The sequence below is a fragment of the Thunnus maccoyii genome, chromosome 10 (assembly GCF_910596095.1).
Source record: "Thunnus maccoyii chromosome 10, fThuMac1.1, whole genome shotgun sequence".
NCBI classification, from domain to species: domain Eukaryota; kingdom Metazoa; phylum Chordata; class Actinopteri; order Scombriformes; family Scombridae; genus Thunnus; species Thunnus maccoyii.
Window position 1 is genome coordinate 3,237,609 of NC_056542.1, and position 19,051 is coordinate 3,256,659.

The following is a 19,051-nucleotide window of genomic DNA, read 5'->3' on the forward strand; positions in this document are numbered from 1 at the left end:
ACTACTGTGCTGGTCTTTTCTTGGAGTTACAGAGTCAACACAGAGTTCGATGTAATCAGTGATATTCAGGTCCAGTTCCTCTGAAAACAGGTTCCAGTTCATAGGAAGCAGCCTTTTAAGGTTTCTATGCTCTCTTCTTTTTAATACTTTGATTATTCTTTCAGATTAACTTTAAGATCTTTAGAAACAATATGACTTTAAATTAAAGGTAATTTTTGGTGAAAGTTGAGGAATCAAAAATGTTTTGGGTGGATGGAAAGGACAAAATTGTTGTGTCATCATCTTCTTGTTCATTTGATTATTTTTTTTATTATTTAACTGCTGTTTCTTTGAGTGCAGTTTTTACACAATGACATATGTGTTTGTGTGTCTGACTGTTACTCACAGAGGGACCTTGCACTCCTTTGGGTCCTGCTCGGCCTTTGACTCCCGGGTCTCCGATGGGGCCTCGCTCTCCTCTGGTTCCCGGGATGCCAGGCGGACCCACGGGGCCGGGGACGCCGTTACGACCGACCGCGCCTTTCGGTCCACGCTGTCAGTAAAGAGAGAGACTTTTTGTGATGATATGGTCATTGTTGCCCAAATTTAAAATTTCAAGCAAATTGTAATTAAAAACTCACCAAAGTGGTTTCAAAGTTTTGATTTTACTTATTTGCAGCAGAATTTTGTTTCCATTTCAGCCGATTTCCTGTTATTCGATCCCAACATCATAAATATATTAGATTAATGTTAATTTCCGAGTTAATGAGGAAAATAATTATTATATTTTTTGCATAATAATATGCCACTGATTGAACTGTAAGAAAGAACAAACAGCTGTAGAGTTAATCCATATCTCTGATATGCAATTCCTTCATGCAATCACCTGAGAGTTGCTCTTAAATTTTCTTTTACAGTTTTCTGTAGCGCATTTTCAAGTGTAATACTTATAGAAGTTTGATAAAAAAATGGGCCCTGAAGTTCATCATTTAAAGGTTGGGTTCACAATTTTTCAAGTCTGTCTTAAAACAACAGGCAGGAGCTCGAGTGAACAGTGAAACCTGTTTTTCTTGGAGACAAAATCCACAGTCCTCCTTCTGTGCAAAAAAAAATGTATTTAAAAGTTTATCTGAAGCTAATATGAAGCTTCAGCGTCCAAATGAATCAAATCAAGTAGATATCTTTCAACGTTACAGTCTTTTTAGTGCCAAAGTCCCTCTTTTTGTTACTATACTTCCACCTGCAGCTCAACAGGGAAACACTGTCCGAGGAAACACAAAGAGGGAATTTGATGCTAAAAAGACTGTAAATGTGTCAGATATCCACTTGATATGACTAACTGAATATAAGCTTCACATCAACTTTTAAATGACTGTGTGGACACACTGTGGATTTTGGCCTCCATCACTTACGTTGAAAGCACATTTGAAGGATCTTTTAATATCCAGTATGAACAGGAGGAATGATTACAGCGAGGAAAACCTCTTTCACTGTTCATATGGACACCTGGCTGTTGTTTTAAGACACACTTGAAAAATTGTGAACCTGTCCTTTAATATTATATATGCCTACTATTGTTAAAAAATGACTAGAAATTGGTAATTGTCTATATTTTTGATCTTTGTATCATGGAACATTTTCTTAAGAATTCTCTAAAGAGTCAATTTATGAGTAAAACAATTATCTGCTTTATTCTTTTTAAAACATCCTCAGTTTACTTGGTTGTTGTTATTCTGAAAAACATAAAACATAATTTACTGAAAAGTTCATTTCATTTGTGTGAAATCTATAAATCTGCAGGAATAATCATCATGTGAAACGAACAACAATCTAGTAAAAGTTTTTGAGCCTACTGTATTTATAATTTAATAATATATATATAAAAAGGATGAAATAACAGGAAGTTGACTGAAATGGAAACAAATTGTGCTGTTAGTAGTCAAAGTACGTCAGAGAAGTCACATAATAATGAGAATTTAGTTCCACACTGACGGGTGCAGACGATGGAGATGATTAGACATTTGTTGTTAATGTTTGTTGCATTCCTGGTAAATGTAAAAGAAAAAAGAAAAAAAAAAAAGGAAAAAGCAGCGTAACATCCGATCATATGTTCAAATACAAATAACAGACGACTGTATTCTTACTGACGCTGCTTCAGCAACGTTATATTGATCCTGAATGATTTGAACCAGATGATCACACATCTGGAGCTGTCTTAAATTTTGGGGGATTTTTAAGTTTTCCAAAGTTTGTGAGTAAAAGTGAAAGATTTTGACTTTTAGGTTTCACTTAAGTCCACATTTTTTTACTTAAACAGTTTGATAAATTGTGTGTGTGTGTTTGTGTGTTTCTATGATGTAATGGTAAAATATTGAAAATAAATAATCACCTGTCCTTTGTCTCCACCGTCACCTTTGCTTCCCTGAAAGATAAGGAGAAGGAGGAACAAACTAATCTGTTAGTAAAATCCAGCAGATGTAGGAAGAAGAAGTAAAATGGAAAGTACAGTTTCATCATCCAACTGTAAACAAAGATATTTCACCTTCTGTCCTTGATCACCTTTAATGCCTTTCTTCCCTGCTGCACCCTGCAGGAAGAAAACAACACACATTGTGACGAAAGAGGAAGTTGCAGTTACTGTCAGCAATGATTCTTCAAGTTACACAGCTTCACAGGCTCAGTAAAGGGCTCTCTTAAAGTAAACAATTCAAAACAGGAAAGACGTGCACAAAAGAAGAAGTCGCTAGGTTAAAGGGAAACTCCTGTCTGTTTTATTTGTAGGAAACATTTTCATGCTGTTTGTTTTGAAGATGACATTTATAAGAATTTATTTTATTCTACAACCACAAAAGAGGACTCCCTGTGCTTCGCCTCTTACTTTACTCCCATAAATCAAAAGGAAATGAACACAAATGAAACTATGAAGCTGTTAAAAGGCTGCAGGGAGATTTGTAGGGTTCTAATGAAAGAAACACTTTCTGCATTTACATTTGTTGTTCCAAACACTCACAGGTGCATGAGATTGTTTGAAATAAACATGATTACCTGAAGTACCTGAATACATTTCTGAATCTCGAGGAAATACAGCTCTGACTCACTACAGAAACAAGCTGCATCTCATCAGCCACCACTTTAAGGTTTTTTAAACTTTTTGTCAGAACAGAGAACTCTTGACTCCTCGTTGATTTTTGCCTCCATGTTAAAACGTGTTTAGACCAAGCGGCAACCTCCGGGGCTGTAAAATGAAGCCAATGCGGAAGTGCCAAAAACTGCAGTTCCTTGAATGGCCACTTGAGGCTCCAAAAGCGAGTCAATCCCCATAGACCCCCATGTTAAAATGCCCAACTCTACAGCAGAAATAAACATGTTTACAGCCTGGTACAAACAACGGTTTTGGTCTCTGTAGCTAATTTCCTCTTTCATGACAACTGTACGGGGGGTGAATTTTTTTTATAACTCACCCGTTTAAATTTTATTAAGCCGTAAAGTTCTGCATAATGAAGGACATGGCTGCTCTGAGTGACAGGTCCGCCAGCCGCTAGGTGGCTTGTTTCAGCCATTCGGCCCGCCTCTTTGCCCATTTTTGATTGGCTGGGAGTTAAGCAGAGTCACGGACTGCCAAGATGGCGACGGCCGGAGCGGCTCACTTTGAGCTTCAAAACCGCTCTTCAGAAACCAACGGGTGACGTCACGGTAACTACGTCCACATTTTTATACAGTCTATGGTTTAGACGTGTTAAATTTTTATTTTATGTGTGTTTATTTTGTTTTTGCCTTATGTTTTAATGGCTTGTGAGTGTGTGTCTCTGTGTGTTGGCCAGTCCTCCAAATGTTTGAAAACCCAATTAAAAAACATTTAATTAATACATTTTTGAGTTTTGAGGGCTAAAAAAGTGATCAAAAAACACCCAAAGTCACAGTAAGTTGCAATTAAACTTTAACTACTAAACTGCAAACAAGAAAAAGAAGTTATCCTTAGCTTATTACAAAACTCCCCCTGAGACATTTACTCAAGGCGTCAAAAAGAGGAATAATCATTTGAACAAACACAAAAGCTGCTGACTTAAAAATGACTAATTAGACTGTAAAAGTGAATCAGGTCTCCACCCTTGTGAGAAAGTATCATCTACTTTTTCTCTATTTTTACACAGACTTTAGATTTTACAGTGTGTTTTAAATTTCATGTAATTCCAGTTTTAGTTCAGGTTATGTTAATAATTTCAGATTATATTTAATGTTGTGTTTATGCCAAAAACTGCAGTACCTTGAATGGCAACTTGAGGCTCCAAAAGCGAGTCAATCCCCATAGACCCCCATGTTAAAATGCCCAACTTTACAGCAGAAATAAACACGTTTACAGCCTGGTACAAAAAACGGTTTTGGTCTCTGTAGCTAATTTCCCCTTTCATGACAACTGAACGGGGGGTGAATTTTTTATAACTCACTGGTTTAAATTTTATTAAGCCGTAATGTTATACATAATGAAGGACATGGCTGCTTTGAGTGACAGGTCCGCCAGCCGCTCGGTGGCTTGTTTCAGCCATTCGGCCCGCCTCTTTGCCCATTTTTGATTGGCTGGGAGTTAAGCAGAGTCACGGACTGCCAAGATGGCGACGGCCGGAGCGGCTCACTTTGAGCTTCAAAACTGCTCTTCAGAAACCAACGGGTGACGTCACGGTAACAACATCCATATTTTTGTACAGTCTATGGTTTAGACGTGTTTCACAGTGATGTTGAGTAACTCACCTTCTCACCATCAGGTCCCGTCTCACCTTTGGCCCCCTGGAGGCAAAACAAACAGCATGAACTCCATCACTCAACATGAGCTAAAAATGCAACCTAATGATGCAATGTCACTTTAAATTTGACTCCATTTAATGATACTATAATAACATCTATATGGCAAGAAATATAACTTAATGCTTGTTACTGATAACTACAACCTTGTAGAATCACTGCAGTATATATGTTTTTAAATGTAATTGAATTAATTAATATTTGTTTATAATGTTTTTATTATTATCATTATTATTATTATTATTATTTTACTTAAATTTTTGTTTTTTGTGTGTGTTTATTTTGTATTTGCCTTATGTTTTAATGGCTTGTGAGTGTGTGTCTCTGTGTGTTGGCCAGTCCTCCAAATATTTGAAAACCCAATTAAAAAACATTTAATTAATACATTTTTGAGTTTTGAGGGCTAAAAAAGTGATCAAAAAACACCCAAAGTCACAGTAAGTTACAATTAAACTTTAACTACTAAACTGCAAACAAGAAAAATAAGTTATCCTTAGCTTATTACAAAACTCCCCCTGAGACATTTACTCAAGCCGTCAAAAAGAGGAATAATCATTTGAACAAACACAAAAGCTGCTGACTTAAAAATGACTAATTAGACGGTAAAAGTGAATCAGGTCTCCACCCTTGTGATAAAGTATCATCTACTTTTTCTCTATTTTTACACGGACTTTAGATTTTACAGTGTGTTTTAAATTTCATGTAATTCCAGTTTCAGTTCAGGTTATGTTAATAATTTCAGATTATATTTAATGTTGTGTTTATGGGCAGAGAAGCCTCTGATTATGTCAGATACATGAGTATCAGGCTAGATGTTGCTGATCTGCAGGTTATATTGTGTGTTTGTATTGAATATTGTATTGACTGATGTTGTGTTTACACACTTTCGGGCCCTGCAGGCCCTTTGGTCCTTGTTTTCCTGGTACTCCAGCGTCTCCTTGCTCTCCTACAGATCCCTGTTGGAAAGACACAATTAATCAAGCAATGTGAGTAATCCACGATGAAGAAATGAAATTCACAATAGGGCTGCAACAAATCATTATTTTCTCAAGTTATTGATTATCGTTTGTTCCTATAAAACATCAGAAGACAAACAAATGACAAATGACGATCACAGTATCCTACAGCACAAGTTGACGTCATCCAACGTCTTTAAAATATGTCAAAAATATCACAAACCATTCAATTTACAGTCAGGTGAGTCAGCAAATTTTTATTTAGCAAATTTTTCTCCTTTTATCTCTTTTCATAGAACGTTCAGTCATGAATTCTGAGGAATATATGTATGTATTATATATTTAGTTTTTTTTACCCAAAATAATCGTGCTATAATAATGTTTACAGTAATATGCTGATTATGACTCTCGATCCTGATGAGCTTCTTCTCTTCCTCTGCAGCATCAAGTTGAAAATGTACAGAAATGATAATATATTTAGAAAAAGAAATTACAACAACACAAAAGAGACATTATTCTCTTAGACACAACTTAGTAAAGGCAGAGAGAAGTTAACATAAAAAGATATGAGGAAGTTTAAAACACTTGAGGGGGAAACCCTGAATCTCTAAAATGTCAAATTTTTGAGGAACTGAGAACAAAAGCTTTGTCTTTACTGTGATGGTGAGACATTCTGGGTTTTTTTTGATTGAGTTCATCAATGCAAATAAACTGATGTGATATCTCAGCAAGACTTGACTGTTACATGAGTTTTGAAGACACAAAAGTAAAAGGCCACCATGAAACTGTTCTCTTTGTGAATCTAACCGTCTAATCTCTTTTTAGTGGCTAAAGTTAAAGTGTTTGAACGGTTTGACTGTTAAAACCATTCAACTACTGAGGAATCTCACTATCGAAATAATATATATATATATATATATATTTAACGGGTGAGAACGAGGACAAGTGTACTTTCTTATTTCTCTCAGTCATTGTCACTCGACCACATCAATGTAAAATAAAAGCTTGAAACTTCTGAGAATTCAACTTAGGGAAATTTCCCAACTGCAGAGGAACCGCAGATGGTTTTCAATTATCAGAAATTACTTTCAATTTTAGATTTATGACCACAACTGACTTCTTCAGAAATAAATGTATAAATGTAATAAAAAACATTCTTGTTATTTCTTGTTTTGCTCCCATTTCATGATTTGTTTCCTCATTGATTTCTGATCGGCTGATCTGTATCACAGCCTCTGGTTTGATTGCTCATGTTTGAGGCTGGATCATTTTCTGCCTGCTGGATCATGAACAGTAGAATGAAAAACATCATGAAAGTGTCCTGAACTGAGTATGAAGTTTCATATTCAAGGAAAGATAAGATGATTCTCAGCCTTAATTTGCATTTGTGAGTAAGATCAGTCTGCACCTGATCACAAAACCTGAGGTGGCAAAAAAAAAAAAGATTCAGAATGTATTTGTCTGTTTCTTTCTGCATTTTTCTGAATATTTCTCAATTTCTTTTGGTATTTTATTTACTACTTTGTGTATTTACTTAATGAATTTCAGTTTTTCTTAATCTGTTTGACAATTTGCTTAATTGGTTAATTAATTAATTTATTTATCTGCTGATAAGTCAGATTTCATCCTCCTCAGTCATCTCTTTAGTGCTTTATTTAACAGGCCCATTTTATAACAAATTTCTAGAAATTTTCGATGTAATTTGCTGATATTTAACAGTTAATTTCCAGGATATTTAGTGTAGAATTATAAGAAAAATGATAAAAAGTGTTAAGTAGGTTTAGTTGGTAAGTACCCAATTATTATATTTGGGTTCCTAGTTGTACATTTGCAGAAAATCGTAATATATTAGACTCTTAACAATTCTTTAACTGACGGAAACCAAATTACATAACCTTTTCAAAGAAATGTCCCAAGAATGAACAGTTACACAGCAACTACTTTTGGTAAATTGTTTAAAAAATGATGAAAAAACTACACATGAAACTACAACCCAACCATTTTTCTGATCATTCGCACAAAACCGCACCACCATTTCTGTAAAACGTCCTAAAAATTAACTGTTACATACCGGAAAATTTCTAATTCCAGAAAATAAGTTGAAAATTAAGGGACCTGTAACAGAAAGCGATACTGTGATCTCATCTTAATGACTTCACTTTTTGGTCATACGTCATTTTTCCTGTATCAAAGTTGCTACTTAAATAAAATCCAAACTACATGACTGCTGTCTTCTATTTGAGCTACAGTACATATTGTGCATGACGTCAGAGTTAAACATGTCTCTCTGTCAGGGCTCTTGGCAGGGGTGTTGCTAGGCCTGTTTTAGGGGGGCTTTGGCCCCCCTTAAATTTTCTTTAGCCCCCCCAAAATAAATGTACATTATTAGTTTGAATCATCAATAGTTTTTTCTCATTCATTTTTCATTAAAGTCGGTTGAATTGTGCCATTGTGTATCCAAATTCACAATATACCCAAATATACCCTGGGCGCTAGGACCTGGGAGAGGCTGCTGCTGCTCTAATCCAGCGTTTTCATTGGCTGTGCTGCCCACTCAGAGCCCACGGTAGAGACTGTAACGCTAGTCAGAAACCACTGAACAAGATGACAAGATGTTGGCGAAGACTTTACCAAGACAAACATAATATACAGAGTGAAATAGTAAGTAGTTACAGAGTGAAGATACCACGCTCCAATATGAATTTGTGGCAAATGATGGTCAATGTAGTGAGCTATCAAGTTGTTATTCGTTTGTTACTTGCTTAACATTAGCTAACTTTAGGTTTAAGTGAGGAAAAGACAAGAGGACAGGCTATATAACACTAACATAATACAGTGGAAACCACTTATATAATCACAGTACAGTGATCAACCTCTTTATGTGGATCAAAAAGGTCAGGTCAGAATCATTCCTATACAAATGCTGTTTAAATAATTTGCTTATAGTAATCAATAGTCCGCTTACAGTGTTCACATGGGGGAAAAGATAAAATTACGGTAACTCTATTTTTATTTTTTACCTTACTCCCATGATACACATATGATATCGTAATTAGCGGCTGCGGCATCATTATCAGGGGTGTGGAGGTGCGGGGTGTGGGTGTGTTTATTTGTAATCGCTGTGAAACAATCAGAAAATAGTGTTTTCTCCCTCTCATTCACCGGCTTTCTCACTGCCACTGCTCGCTCTCCTCATCCACTCTCTAGCTCACTCGACCACTGCTTTTCTCTCTCTCTCTCTCTCTCTCTCTCTCTCTCTCTCTCTCTCTCTTTCTCTCATCTTAAAATGTCAGTTAGATGGTAATCTGCATGAGAAATAAAGAAAAAGAAAAACATTGGTTATAATAATCATCTGCTTACAGTGATTAATTTGACCCAGACAGACATGATCACTATAAGCAGTCTCCACTGTACTAACTAGCTGACGAGTCAGCCAGCCAAAGTGTGAACGAGTGAAAGAGATTAATAAATAATAAATAATGTTATTGACAGCTCTTTACATACTTTGCTTTTATATGCTCCTTTTCCAAGTATTTTGGAACAATCATCAGAAGACGTAGATTATTGTTTATAATCAGTTAATGTCAGTGAAAAGATCACACTGTGTTGATCATAACACTATTTTATACCTTCAATTCCTCAACATGTAGATGGATATATGACATTTTATGACATAGGCCTATTACTCATACTAGGTATAAACTAGCCTAAATGATTTTATGACATTTTTAGTTTTAGAGGTCACACATCAAACATCAGTCTGTGTATGAGTAACATACTTTGGACCTGAAACATATCCAAGAGAGAGGAGATAGCATTCCTTGACTTCAATACCTTTGCTTGATCTGTGCCTGTTGTAAGTGGATGGAAAGCATTTAAGTCATATTAGATCCATGCTTATAACAAACTATGAAGAGACAGATATGTTGTGTTGATTTTACACCTATTGCTTCTCTAAATTACATGACAAACAGTTTGGGGTCATTAAAAAAAAAAAAAAATCCTCCTCCCAGACCCCTTGGTAAAGGCTCAGCCCCCCTAACCATAAATCTCTAGTGACGTCACTGGCTCTTGGATTAAACAATTTGCTTTTGTTCTCTCAAACAGGAACTTCCTTGTTTTCTTCATGAGAAAGCAGAGCAACTGTTGACTGTCCCTCCTTCGTGTTAATTTTCACTTCAGTTTTTTCTATTATGATCAGCAAGAAGAATACTGAAAACGCACACAGGCTAAATTTCATAGTCAGGGAGTATTGCATGTCTATAAAGTTGTGGGAATTCCCAGAGACAGATTAAAGAGAAAATGGTCAACATTAAAGCAGAAGAGATTGAAATATCTTGACTTTAAGCCTCTACTTAAGGTCAAGCTCCAAAAACGCTGATAATGCAGATTACACAAGTGATACTATGTCATTTTCTCGGACTTGACAAAGTTCCTCTAGAGACAAAGAGGATATTATACAACCTGTCAGCCTATTGATTGTAAATAAATTCATTTAGAAGATCAATATAGGTGATTTCTGACTTTGGGAATATAAACATTATACTACTGTTTTAGTGGTTTCTTAGCAATTTGTAACCTAATTTTCATAAATTTGTGATTATTATGTGTTTTTTGTAATTTTTGTATTTTTAATGTGTTTATTTTTTATTATTTTATTTCTCAAGGGTCCCTGGACTGAATATTTATGAAAATAGTTATGAGGGCTCAAACCTGTGATCCTCCCCTTACAGGACACTTTCTCTAATCACTATCCAGTTTGCTGCCCGCTATATTGTGGTGGACGTGTTTCAAACTGTTCAGTTTATTCCTCTGTGTCAGGAATCAAAATCTGCGATGTAAGAGTTACGGTAAGGATCGTTCTGGTGGTCACTCACCACGGCGCCAACTCTGCCTCGAGGTCCTTGCACACCACGATCACCTTTACTGCCCTGCAAAAGTAAAATAGACATCATTACACTGAGTAAATGTTTGGCAGTTTGTTTAGTAAAAAAGTCACAGTATCGTCTTTAAACATACTGTAGGAGTTGTGTCGGGAGCTTAAACCCTCTTATACCTTCTCGCAGGTCTAATTAATACTTTATACTATTAGTTTGTAAAAGTATTGTAATTATATAAAATATGTTCAATTGGCAATGTAATAAAAGTTTAAAATATAAATGATATAGGAGCGTATGTTTCATTTTTGACATTTTGTAGGAAAACAGACTTTAGTGTTCATTACTCAACAACACAGACTGGCCTTGTTGCAGTCTCGCAGGTCTAATTAATACTTTATACTTTATACTATTAGTTTGTAAAAGTATTGTAATTATATAAAATATGTTCAATTGGCAATGTAATAAAAGTTTAAAATATAAATGATATAGGAACGTATGTTTCATTTTTGACATTTTGTAGGAAAACAGACTTTAGTGTTCATTACTCAACAACACAGATTGGCCTTGTTGCAGACTATCATGCCATTCAATGCACGTCAGTCACATCTTAAACACAGAAGAAGAAGTCAGTACAGTAGTACTACTGTGACAGTAGTGGGGCTTGCATAGAAAACAATAGTTGTGGCTGTTTTGATGTGGATCATCATAATCTGTTGTCTGTTGCCCTTTAGACAAGACTGTCGAAAGAATGAATCATTTCCTCAAATTATGTCTTATTCATTTTTGCCACAGACAACCTTATCCTTAATATCTTTAGGAGAAGGGGCCACCACAAGTCTCAGAAAGCTTCAGATTCTGCGGTGAGTCTAATACCACACTCAAGTAGTATAAGCACAAGCGACAGAGTGCAATTTCACATTAGAGATAACGACAATTCATGGTCGCTATGATATCTCGGTGTTGAAAAGAGCTACAGAAGTGACAACAATACATTTTGTTTCAGCTAATTAAAAAGTAGCGAATCTCTGTTTGTAAGATGTTAATGAACCAAAACAAATAAGTTAATTTCTGTTTAGCTGGTGTGACTATGAGGCTAGTAATGTACGTAACCATCTTTGATCAATACATCAATGCTCCAGCCAGAATAACAGGAGATTTTCCGATTCTTCCTAGTTTGGCGATAAGATGTAAATGCAGCATATGAGCATGTTGAACTTAGAGATTGAGCTTTGTAGAGCTTGTTGGATAGACTCAATAACATTTTGGATTTTAGATCAATTTTGAATCATTTCATTAGTTGTGGTGACGTGTTTTGTTCCCGGTTGCAGTGACAAAGTTTTCTGAATCTCTGGTTACAGTCACTGAAGCTCAGAGGTGCAAGAAATGTGTCATTTCTCATAAAGAACTCTTGATGTGGAAAGATTTCGAAGAATCCTGCATACTTTGCATCACTTTCACTAACTTTATTAACGACATTTAGTCAAATAAAATGCAAACCTAGTCTGAGGACGCAAACGTTATCAATAAAGTGAATAGAAATGATCACTGGTGTGCAGGATTCTTTATTTTCTTTCCAAGTTAAGAGTTCTTGATCTTACGCACCTGAACTGTGTTGGAAACAACACTGAATAGATAAAAAATATACAAAAAAACTGAACTAAAACATAAGAACTGTGCTAAAATAAACAAAAAGTAAACATAAACTTTATGATGCCAGAGGAACTGTGTAACAGCTGAGTTGTTGTTGCTAATAATCTTTCACTAAACTAAGATATTGAGTAAGCGTTAATAAAGATCATGCTGTGTTGATGCTCTCAGACAGAGCAGCCTTTGTGTTTGTTACCTTGGCACCAAACGGTCCCGGCTCTCCCATCACACCGGGAACTCCTAAAGGACCCTGAGGAGACAAACACCAGTGACAAACAGAGGTTTGTTGATTTAGGGGAAGCACAGATAACCAGACAGTGTGTATATATTTCTGAATCTAGATCTCATGGACTCACATCTTCTCCAGGGGCACCGTCACTGCCTGGCAGGCCGTCTTTACCTTTATCCCCCTGAGAGAGAGAAGAAGAAGAAGAAGAGAGAATGAACCAAGAGAAAACACTGTGCAGGGTTTACTTGTATGGTTGGAACGAGGTTGGACAGTAAAAGCTTTCTGTAACATCTACTTCAACAGATACTGGACCTTGATTAGACTGACGATGCAGCTTCAACTGACAGGAAACTTATGTAAATGTCATGAGATTACAGACTTTTTTTTACAGTAAAGAAAGCAAAATGTTACCTAAAACCAAAATAATTTCATTCCACATGTAACTCTGAAAAGCTCAACCAATACAAAGACTAACACTTGTGACACAATAGAAAATGAGACCATTGTTTGGAGAATACAGGACATGTTAAACTCAGCCCACATGATTTCATTCATTGCTCTAAGCTGGACTTTGTCTGAACTGTGCTCCAACTCAATCTAATATTTAGTTTAGTTTATTGGGGGTAAAAACTCCAGCAACACTTGTGGTATATAGAACAACTTTATGGTCTAACAATAAAGTTGTTCTACATGCTACAATGTGACCTTGGAAGTAGGTGAAGTTGTGCCAGAAACTCCCACTTTGCTTCCATAGTTTAGTTTATTTGTGTGTACTTTTACATGTGAAGTTTGGACCTGTTGGTGGTGCTAAATGAAACGTCAGTGGATTTTCATGGGGTAGTTTTATGCTCAGGTGATGCAACAGAAATAAAAGCTGCATCTGGTGGAAAAGGTATTTCATGTAGTGCGTAGAGATAAATCCAGCCGTACATCCTGCTGGAACAACAGGAAAAGTCAATGTCAGCACCAAATTTCCTGACTTGTATGAACACCGCAGAAGGTTAGTGCAACTTAAACAAGCATTAGGTCTGTTTGCTGCTCTGTATAATAACTCTGGTATCAACATGTTGGATGTGAGCCAGGTGAAAACAATGGGAACTACTTTCACTTTTACTTACACTGGAATTTTTTTTTTTTTTATTTTGATTTGTTTATCTTTAGTTTCACCTTCACCCCACTGTGGCTGCAGTTTTGGTTTCACTTTTAACTCACTGCCTTTACTCTGAGATTTTACTTGTTTTTACTTTTTGTGTTTTTGTACCAGCCTGAAGGAAAAAAAAAACTTGAACATCATCAGATATTACTGTCAGACATGTGAAAGTCTGTGTGTACCTAAATTACACGTTAAGAATATGAAATAAAAGTGTTAACATGTTATGACTGAACATGTCCATAAATGCCTCTGCAGACATTTCCAAACAGTTTAAAAAATATATCAAATGACTGTTTTTCTTCACTCCCACAGAGCTTAAAGCAGCAGACACAGCTTAGGGAAATGTAATCAGTTTAAGTCATTCAGTTCATGTGTCACTGATAATCTATAGATATGAGCCCATAAACAAATATAGTGGTCATAGTTTTGGTATGTACTCATTTCCACTTTGTACTTTACTCTCATTATATCTCACTGATTCATCTGCATCTTTACTTTTGTTTTTTACTTTCTGTCTTACCCCACTTCATTTGGCCTGAATTGACTTGGGGGAAAAAAAAAGTGAAAATATAAAAACTTTGCAGCAATTTTGGTGTTTTTCTTACTTGGAAGTGAAAGTTTCAGGGGCAGTTCTGTATTATGTGAAATAAGATGTATCATTTCTAAATTTCAGAAATACTCAGGAAAGTTTTCTTTTGTCCCACTGGGAAAGCTAGTGTTTCCAGAGTTTGTACCAGCAAGATACTACTGATTAACCGACAATATCTGTTTTTCAATCCAGAACACACATTTCCTGCTTAAAAATGTCACATTCAAAGTCACATTATACAGACAGTCAGAGAGAATTTTCATAATGTTGTTTCCTTGTGATCAGGATGTGATCATTTGACATCATTTGATCATTTGTTGGGGTCAAAGAAAAGATTTTATTCAGTGATCTTAACATAAGCTGTCAAAACCATCTGTTTCTTGTAATCTTGGAATAATTATTAAAGGACATCATTGTTTGTTATGCCAAGATCACCGATAAATAATTTCCTCAAACTCAATAACTAAACAGATGATTGAAGCTTGTTCTCTCTGGTCTTCCGTAAAATCAGTCAAAAGTCAAGACAAATGAGCTTGTTTGCTTTTTTTTCACACAATCACATGAACCAAAACCTGCTCACCAACTGTATCTGGTTTTTTTTTTGTTTTTTTTTACACTTCTGTTCATCTATGGGTTAAACAAACAAGATATAAGGTGTTAATCAGTGTGCTTTAGAGGTGTTGGTAGATGTATTTTTGAGCTTTGGAAGCAGCCAGCTTAATTGTTTCACCCTGCTTCCAGGCTTTATGCTAGGCCAAACTAACATCAGGACCAAGCGGCAACCTCTGGGGCTGTAAAATGAAGCCAATGCGGAAGTGCCAAAATCTGCAGTTCCTTGAATGGCCACTTGAGGCTGCAAAAGCGAGTCAATCCCCATAGACCGCCATGTTAAAATGTCCAACTTTACAGCAGAAATAAACATGTTTACAGCCCAGTACAAAAAACGGTTTTGGTCTCTGTAGCTAATTTCTCCTTTCATGACAACTGTACGGGGGGTGAATTTTTTTATAACTCACCCGTTTAAATTTTATTAAGCGGTAATGTTATGCATAATGAAGGACATGGCTGCTTTGAGTGACAGGTCCGCCAGCCGCTAGGTGGCTTGTTTCAGCCATTCGGCCCGCCTCTTTGTCCATTTTTGATTGGCTGGGAGTTAGGCAGCGTCACGCACTGCCAAGATGGCGACGGCCGGAGCGGCTCACTTTGAGCTTCAAAACCGCTCTTCAGAAACCAATGGGTGACGTCACGGTAACTACGTCCATATTTTTATACAGTCTATGGTCAGGACGGGTTCACAGTTTTTCATATCTGTCTTAAACCAACAGTCAGGAGCTCAAATGAACAGTGAAACCTGTTTTTCTTGCTGTAATCATTCCTCCTGTTCATACTGACCATTAGAAGATCCCTTCATAATGATGTAAGTTATCGGGAACAAAACCCACAGTCCTCCTCCTGTACAAAAATGTATTTAAAAGTTTATCTGAAGCTGATATGAAGCTTCAGCATCCAAATGAGTCAAATCAAGTAGATATCTTTCAACGTTACAGTCTTTTTAGTGCCAAAGTCCCTCTTTTTGTTACTATACTTCCACCGCAGCTCAACAGGGAAACACTGTCCGAGGAAACACAAAGAGGGAATTTGATGCTAAAAAGACTGTAAATGTGTCAGATATCCACTTGATATGACTAACTCAGACTGATGAAGACTCATATAAGCTTCACATCTACTTTTAAATGACTGTGTGGACACACTGTGGATTTTGGGCTCCATCACTTACATTGAAAGCACATTTGAAGGATCTTTTAATATCCAGTATGAACAGGAGGAATGATTACAGCGAGGAAAACCTCTTTCACTGTTCATATGGACACCTGACTGTTGTTTTAAGACACATTTGAAAAATGACGAATGTATCCTTTAAACATCTCACTCTCTGAAAGAAACCCAATACGTTTATTTCTCAAAATGTTGAAATTTTCCTTGTCAATATGGTAGAAAAAACACATTTTATGTACAAATTCACCTTGTATTTCACTTATGTTCTTTGCCAATACTAACAGTACATCAATTCATGGAAATAAAGTTCCAAACATTAGCTTGTTAAACTGCAGGACATTCACATTTTCAAAATGTTTTATCTTCTGGGTTTGATTTCCTGACTTCATCCAGTGATTATTAACATCCAGATGTTTGACTTTCCCACCAACATATGAACACACCAGAGTTATTTCAAAACCAACATCTGTACTGTCTAAAGCCCCTCTGTGGCTGAAATTCAACAGATCAGCCCATTGTGAGTTGTTGGTATCAGAGTGAAAGGTTATGATATTACTATGTGTGCATTTCAGGCCTATAGAGAGTCACAGTGACTAAGCTGGTTTGTGGTTTTACTCAGAAACACATCAGCAGTCCACAGGGTATTTGTAAAGGTCAAATCTGTGACCTTTCGCGCAAAGCTGGTGAGTCATGTAATCATGTGAACAATCATACTGGGTTTCACATGTTGGCACAAGACCTTCCTGTTTTGTTCTCAGCAATAACACGTGTTTCTGTTTTTGTTTTTCACTCGTGGGGTATTTTAAGAGAGTACTCCACTGATCTACTCAGTGATGGACAGTTTAAAAAAAAAACACCAAAGGTTCCACTTTTTTATGCCACGTGTTCTTCTGACGCCTACACTACCCACAACGCAACTCTTGTCATTTGGAGATTTAGGCGTGTTATGTATCCTGGAGCTGCTGCAGAGGTCTGGCAACCTCACGTCTTTCTAACTACACAGATTTTCTTCAGTTTTCAAACTTGTAGTCTTCAACCCCAACCAACGCTGACTCAAGTGACATCACTTGAGGTAATTTATCAGATTTCACACAGTTTCCTGTGCAGTCCCCCTTTAAGGGGTTGCACTGATATTTAGTTTGATGTTGACATTTAAGTTAAATCTGACCATTTTGGTAACGCTTCATTTTACAGGTCCCTTAATTTTATACTAATTTCCTGGAAATTTTCTGAGTAAAGATGGTGGTGCCATTTGATACCAATTATAACAAAAAGAGAAAAACGTGTTAAGTTGTTTTAGTTGGAAAGTTCCCACTCATTATATTTGGTTTCATATTTGTGACTCTTAACAATTCTTGAATACACAGTAAATACTTTGTTTTCTATGTGTAGTTCTGTGTGTCAAATGATATATTAGCATATTGGGTTTTTCAATACGCTCCTGGAAGTAGCTGCTGTGTGAGGACATTATTTTGAAAGGGTTACATAATTTGGTAGTGTTCAGGTGAGGTCATTATAAAACTCACCAACTAAAACAAATTAACTCTTTTTTCTGTTTTTCTGAAAAGTTTTTCAGGAAATTTTCTGAGTAAAGACGGTGGTGCCATTTCATACAAATTATGACAAAAAGAGAAAAAATGTGTCAAGTTGTTTTAGTTGGAAACTTCCCACTCATTATATTTGGTTTCATACTTGTGATTCTTAACAGTTCTTGAATACACAATAAATACTTAGTTTTCTGTGTGTAGTTCTGTGTGTCAAATGATATATTGGGTTTTTCAATACGTTTCTAGAGGTAGCTGCTGTGTGAGGACATTATTTTGAAAGGGTTACATAATTTGGTAGCGTTCAGGTGAGCTCATTATAGAGTTTTTAAGAAACAACCTGATATGCTAATATGTAGTTTGACACACAAAACTACACAAAGAAAACTCACCAACTAAAACAAATCAACTCTTTTTTTCTGTTTTTTCTTATAATTGAACATAAAATGTTCTAAAAATTTAAAGTGAAATACCTGCGAATAACTTCCAGGAAATTCCCATTAAATTAGCATAAAATTAAATGACCTGTAAAACAAAGCGTTATCACCATTTTTGTACCAGTCTATTTTATTTGAATAACTTTTGGAGGCCTTGAGATGTTAAATTATACAAAAGTTTCATGGAAAAAACAATTTTTTTTTCCTGATTTCCTGTCCTGTTGAATTTCGCAATCTGTGATTTGGACCAATGGCTTTACACAATTATGTTAATTTTAGAGCCTTACCCATAGAGGAGGTACAAGCCAAAGGTTTGTCATGAGGGTGACGTTACAGGAAAGCACATAAAGTGTTTAAAACGGAAATGGTTCATCCTCTGGGGATTATAAGTGTGCTAGGTAAATTTCATGGCAATCTGCCTGTTAGGTTTCTATGTGACAGCAGTGCTAGAAGAAAACTCAGGTCACAATAAATCACTGTGATTCATCCTCGGGGAATATTTACAACAAATTTAACAGGAATCTGGTCAGAGGAGTTTGAGATAAGATGTTCTGGGGCTTCAGACAGACTGAATTTTTATGAGGTTTGTCATTGAGGTTTCAGTATTTCCTCCCTGGAGATAACTGTAGTAACGAATGAAGGGTGTCACTGTGAAACTGAAACTGGCAACTGATACCAGACTGACAAGACTGCTGAAAAGATTATTGTGCATCCGCCTACACACACACACACACCCACACGCCCACACGCCCACACAACCACCCACACACACACACGCCCACACACCCACACAACCATACACACCCACACATACTGTACAGTCACACACTGAGGTACGTAAACTGAGAACAAACTCCCAACAGCTGCCTATCAGTGATACATAATTCAGTTGTATTAATATCTGCTTGTCCTGTAGTGTGTGAACGTTGTAAAACTAATCAAAAAATAATAAAAAGTTGAAAGAGAAAATGCAGGAGTCGAAGCGTCTGTGTGTTTGTACCTTTGGTCCACTCGGTCCAAAGCCCCCCGGCTGTCCAGGATAACCCTGAGGAGGACAAACAGGA

At 36.4% G+C, this 19,051-nt stretch overlaps 1 protein-coding gene across 1 annotated transcript in view; it reads right to left on the bottom strand.

Annotated features, from left to right (window-relative positions):
- zgc:113232 (uncharacterized protein LOC541546 homolog) overlaps positions 1 to 19,051 on the bottom strand; it is a 43,782-nt gene that overhangs the window by 5,866 nt on the left and 18,865 nt on the right. The window contains exons 15-23 of the mRNA XM_042424422.1: positions 18,988 to 19,032; positions 12,616 to 12,669; positions 12,456 to 12,509; positions 10,610 to 10,663; positions 5,661 to 5,732; positions 4,726 to 4,761; positions 2,522 to 2,566; positions 2,369 to 2,401; positions 386 to 532 (exon numbers count right to left, since the gene is read on the bottom strand). Of these exons, the coding sequence (XP_042280356.1) occupies positions 386 to 532; positions 2,369 to 2,401; positions 2,522 to 2,566; positions 4,726 to 4,761; positions 5,661 to 5,732; positions 10,610 to 10,663; positions 12,456 to 12,509; positions 12,616 to 12,669; positions 18,988 to 19,032 (540 nt within the window). The remainder of the gene's footprint in view (positions 1 to 385; positions 533 to 2,368; positions 2,402 to 2,521; positions 2,567 to 4,725; positions 4,762 to 5,660; positions 5,733 to 10,609; positions 10,664 to 12,455; positions 12,510 to 12,615; positions 12,670 to 18,987; positions 19,033 to 19,051) is intronic.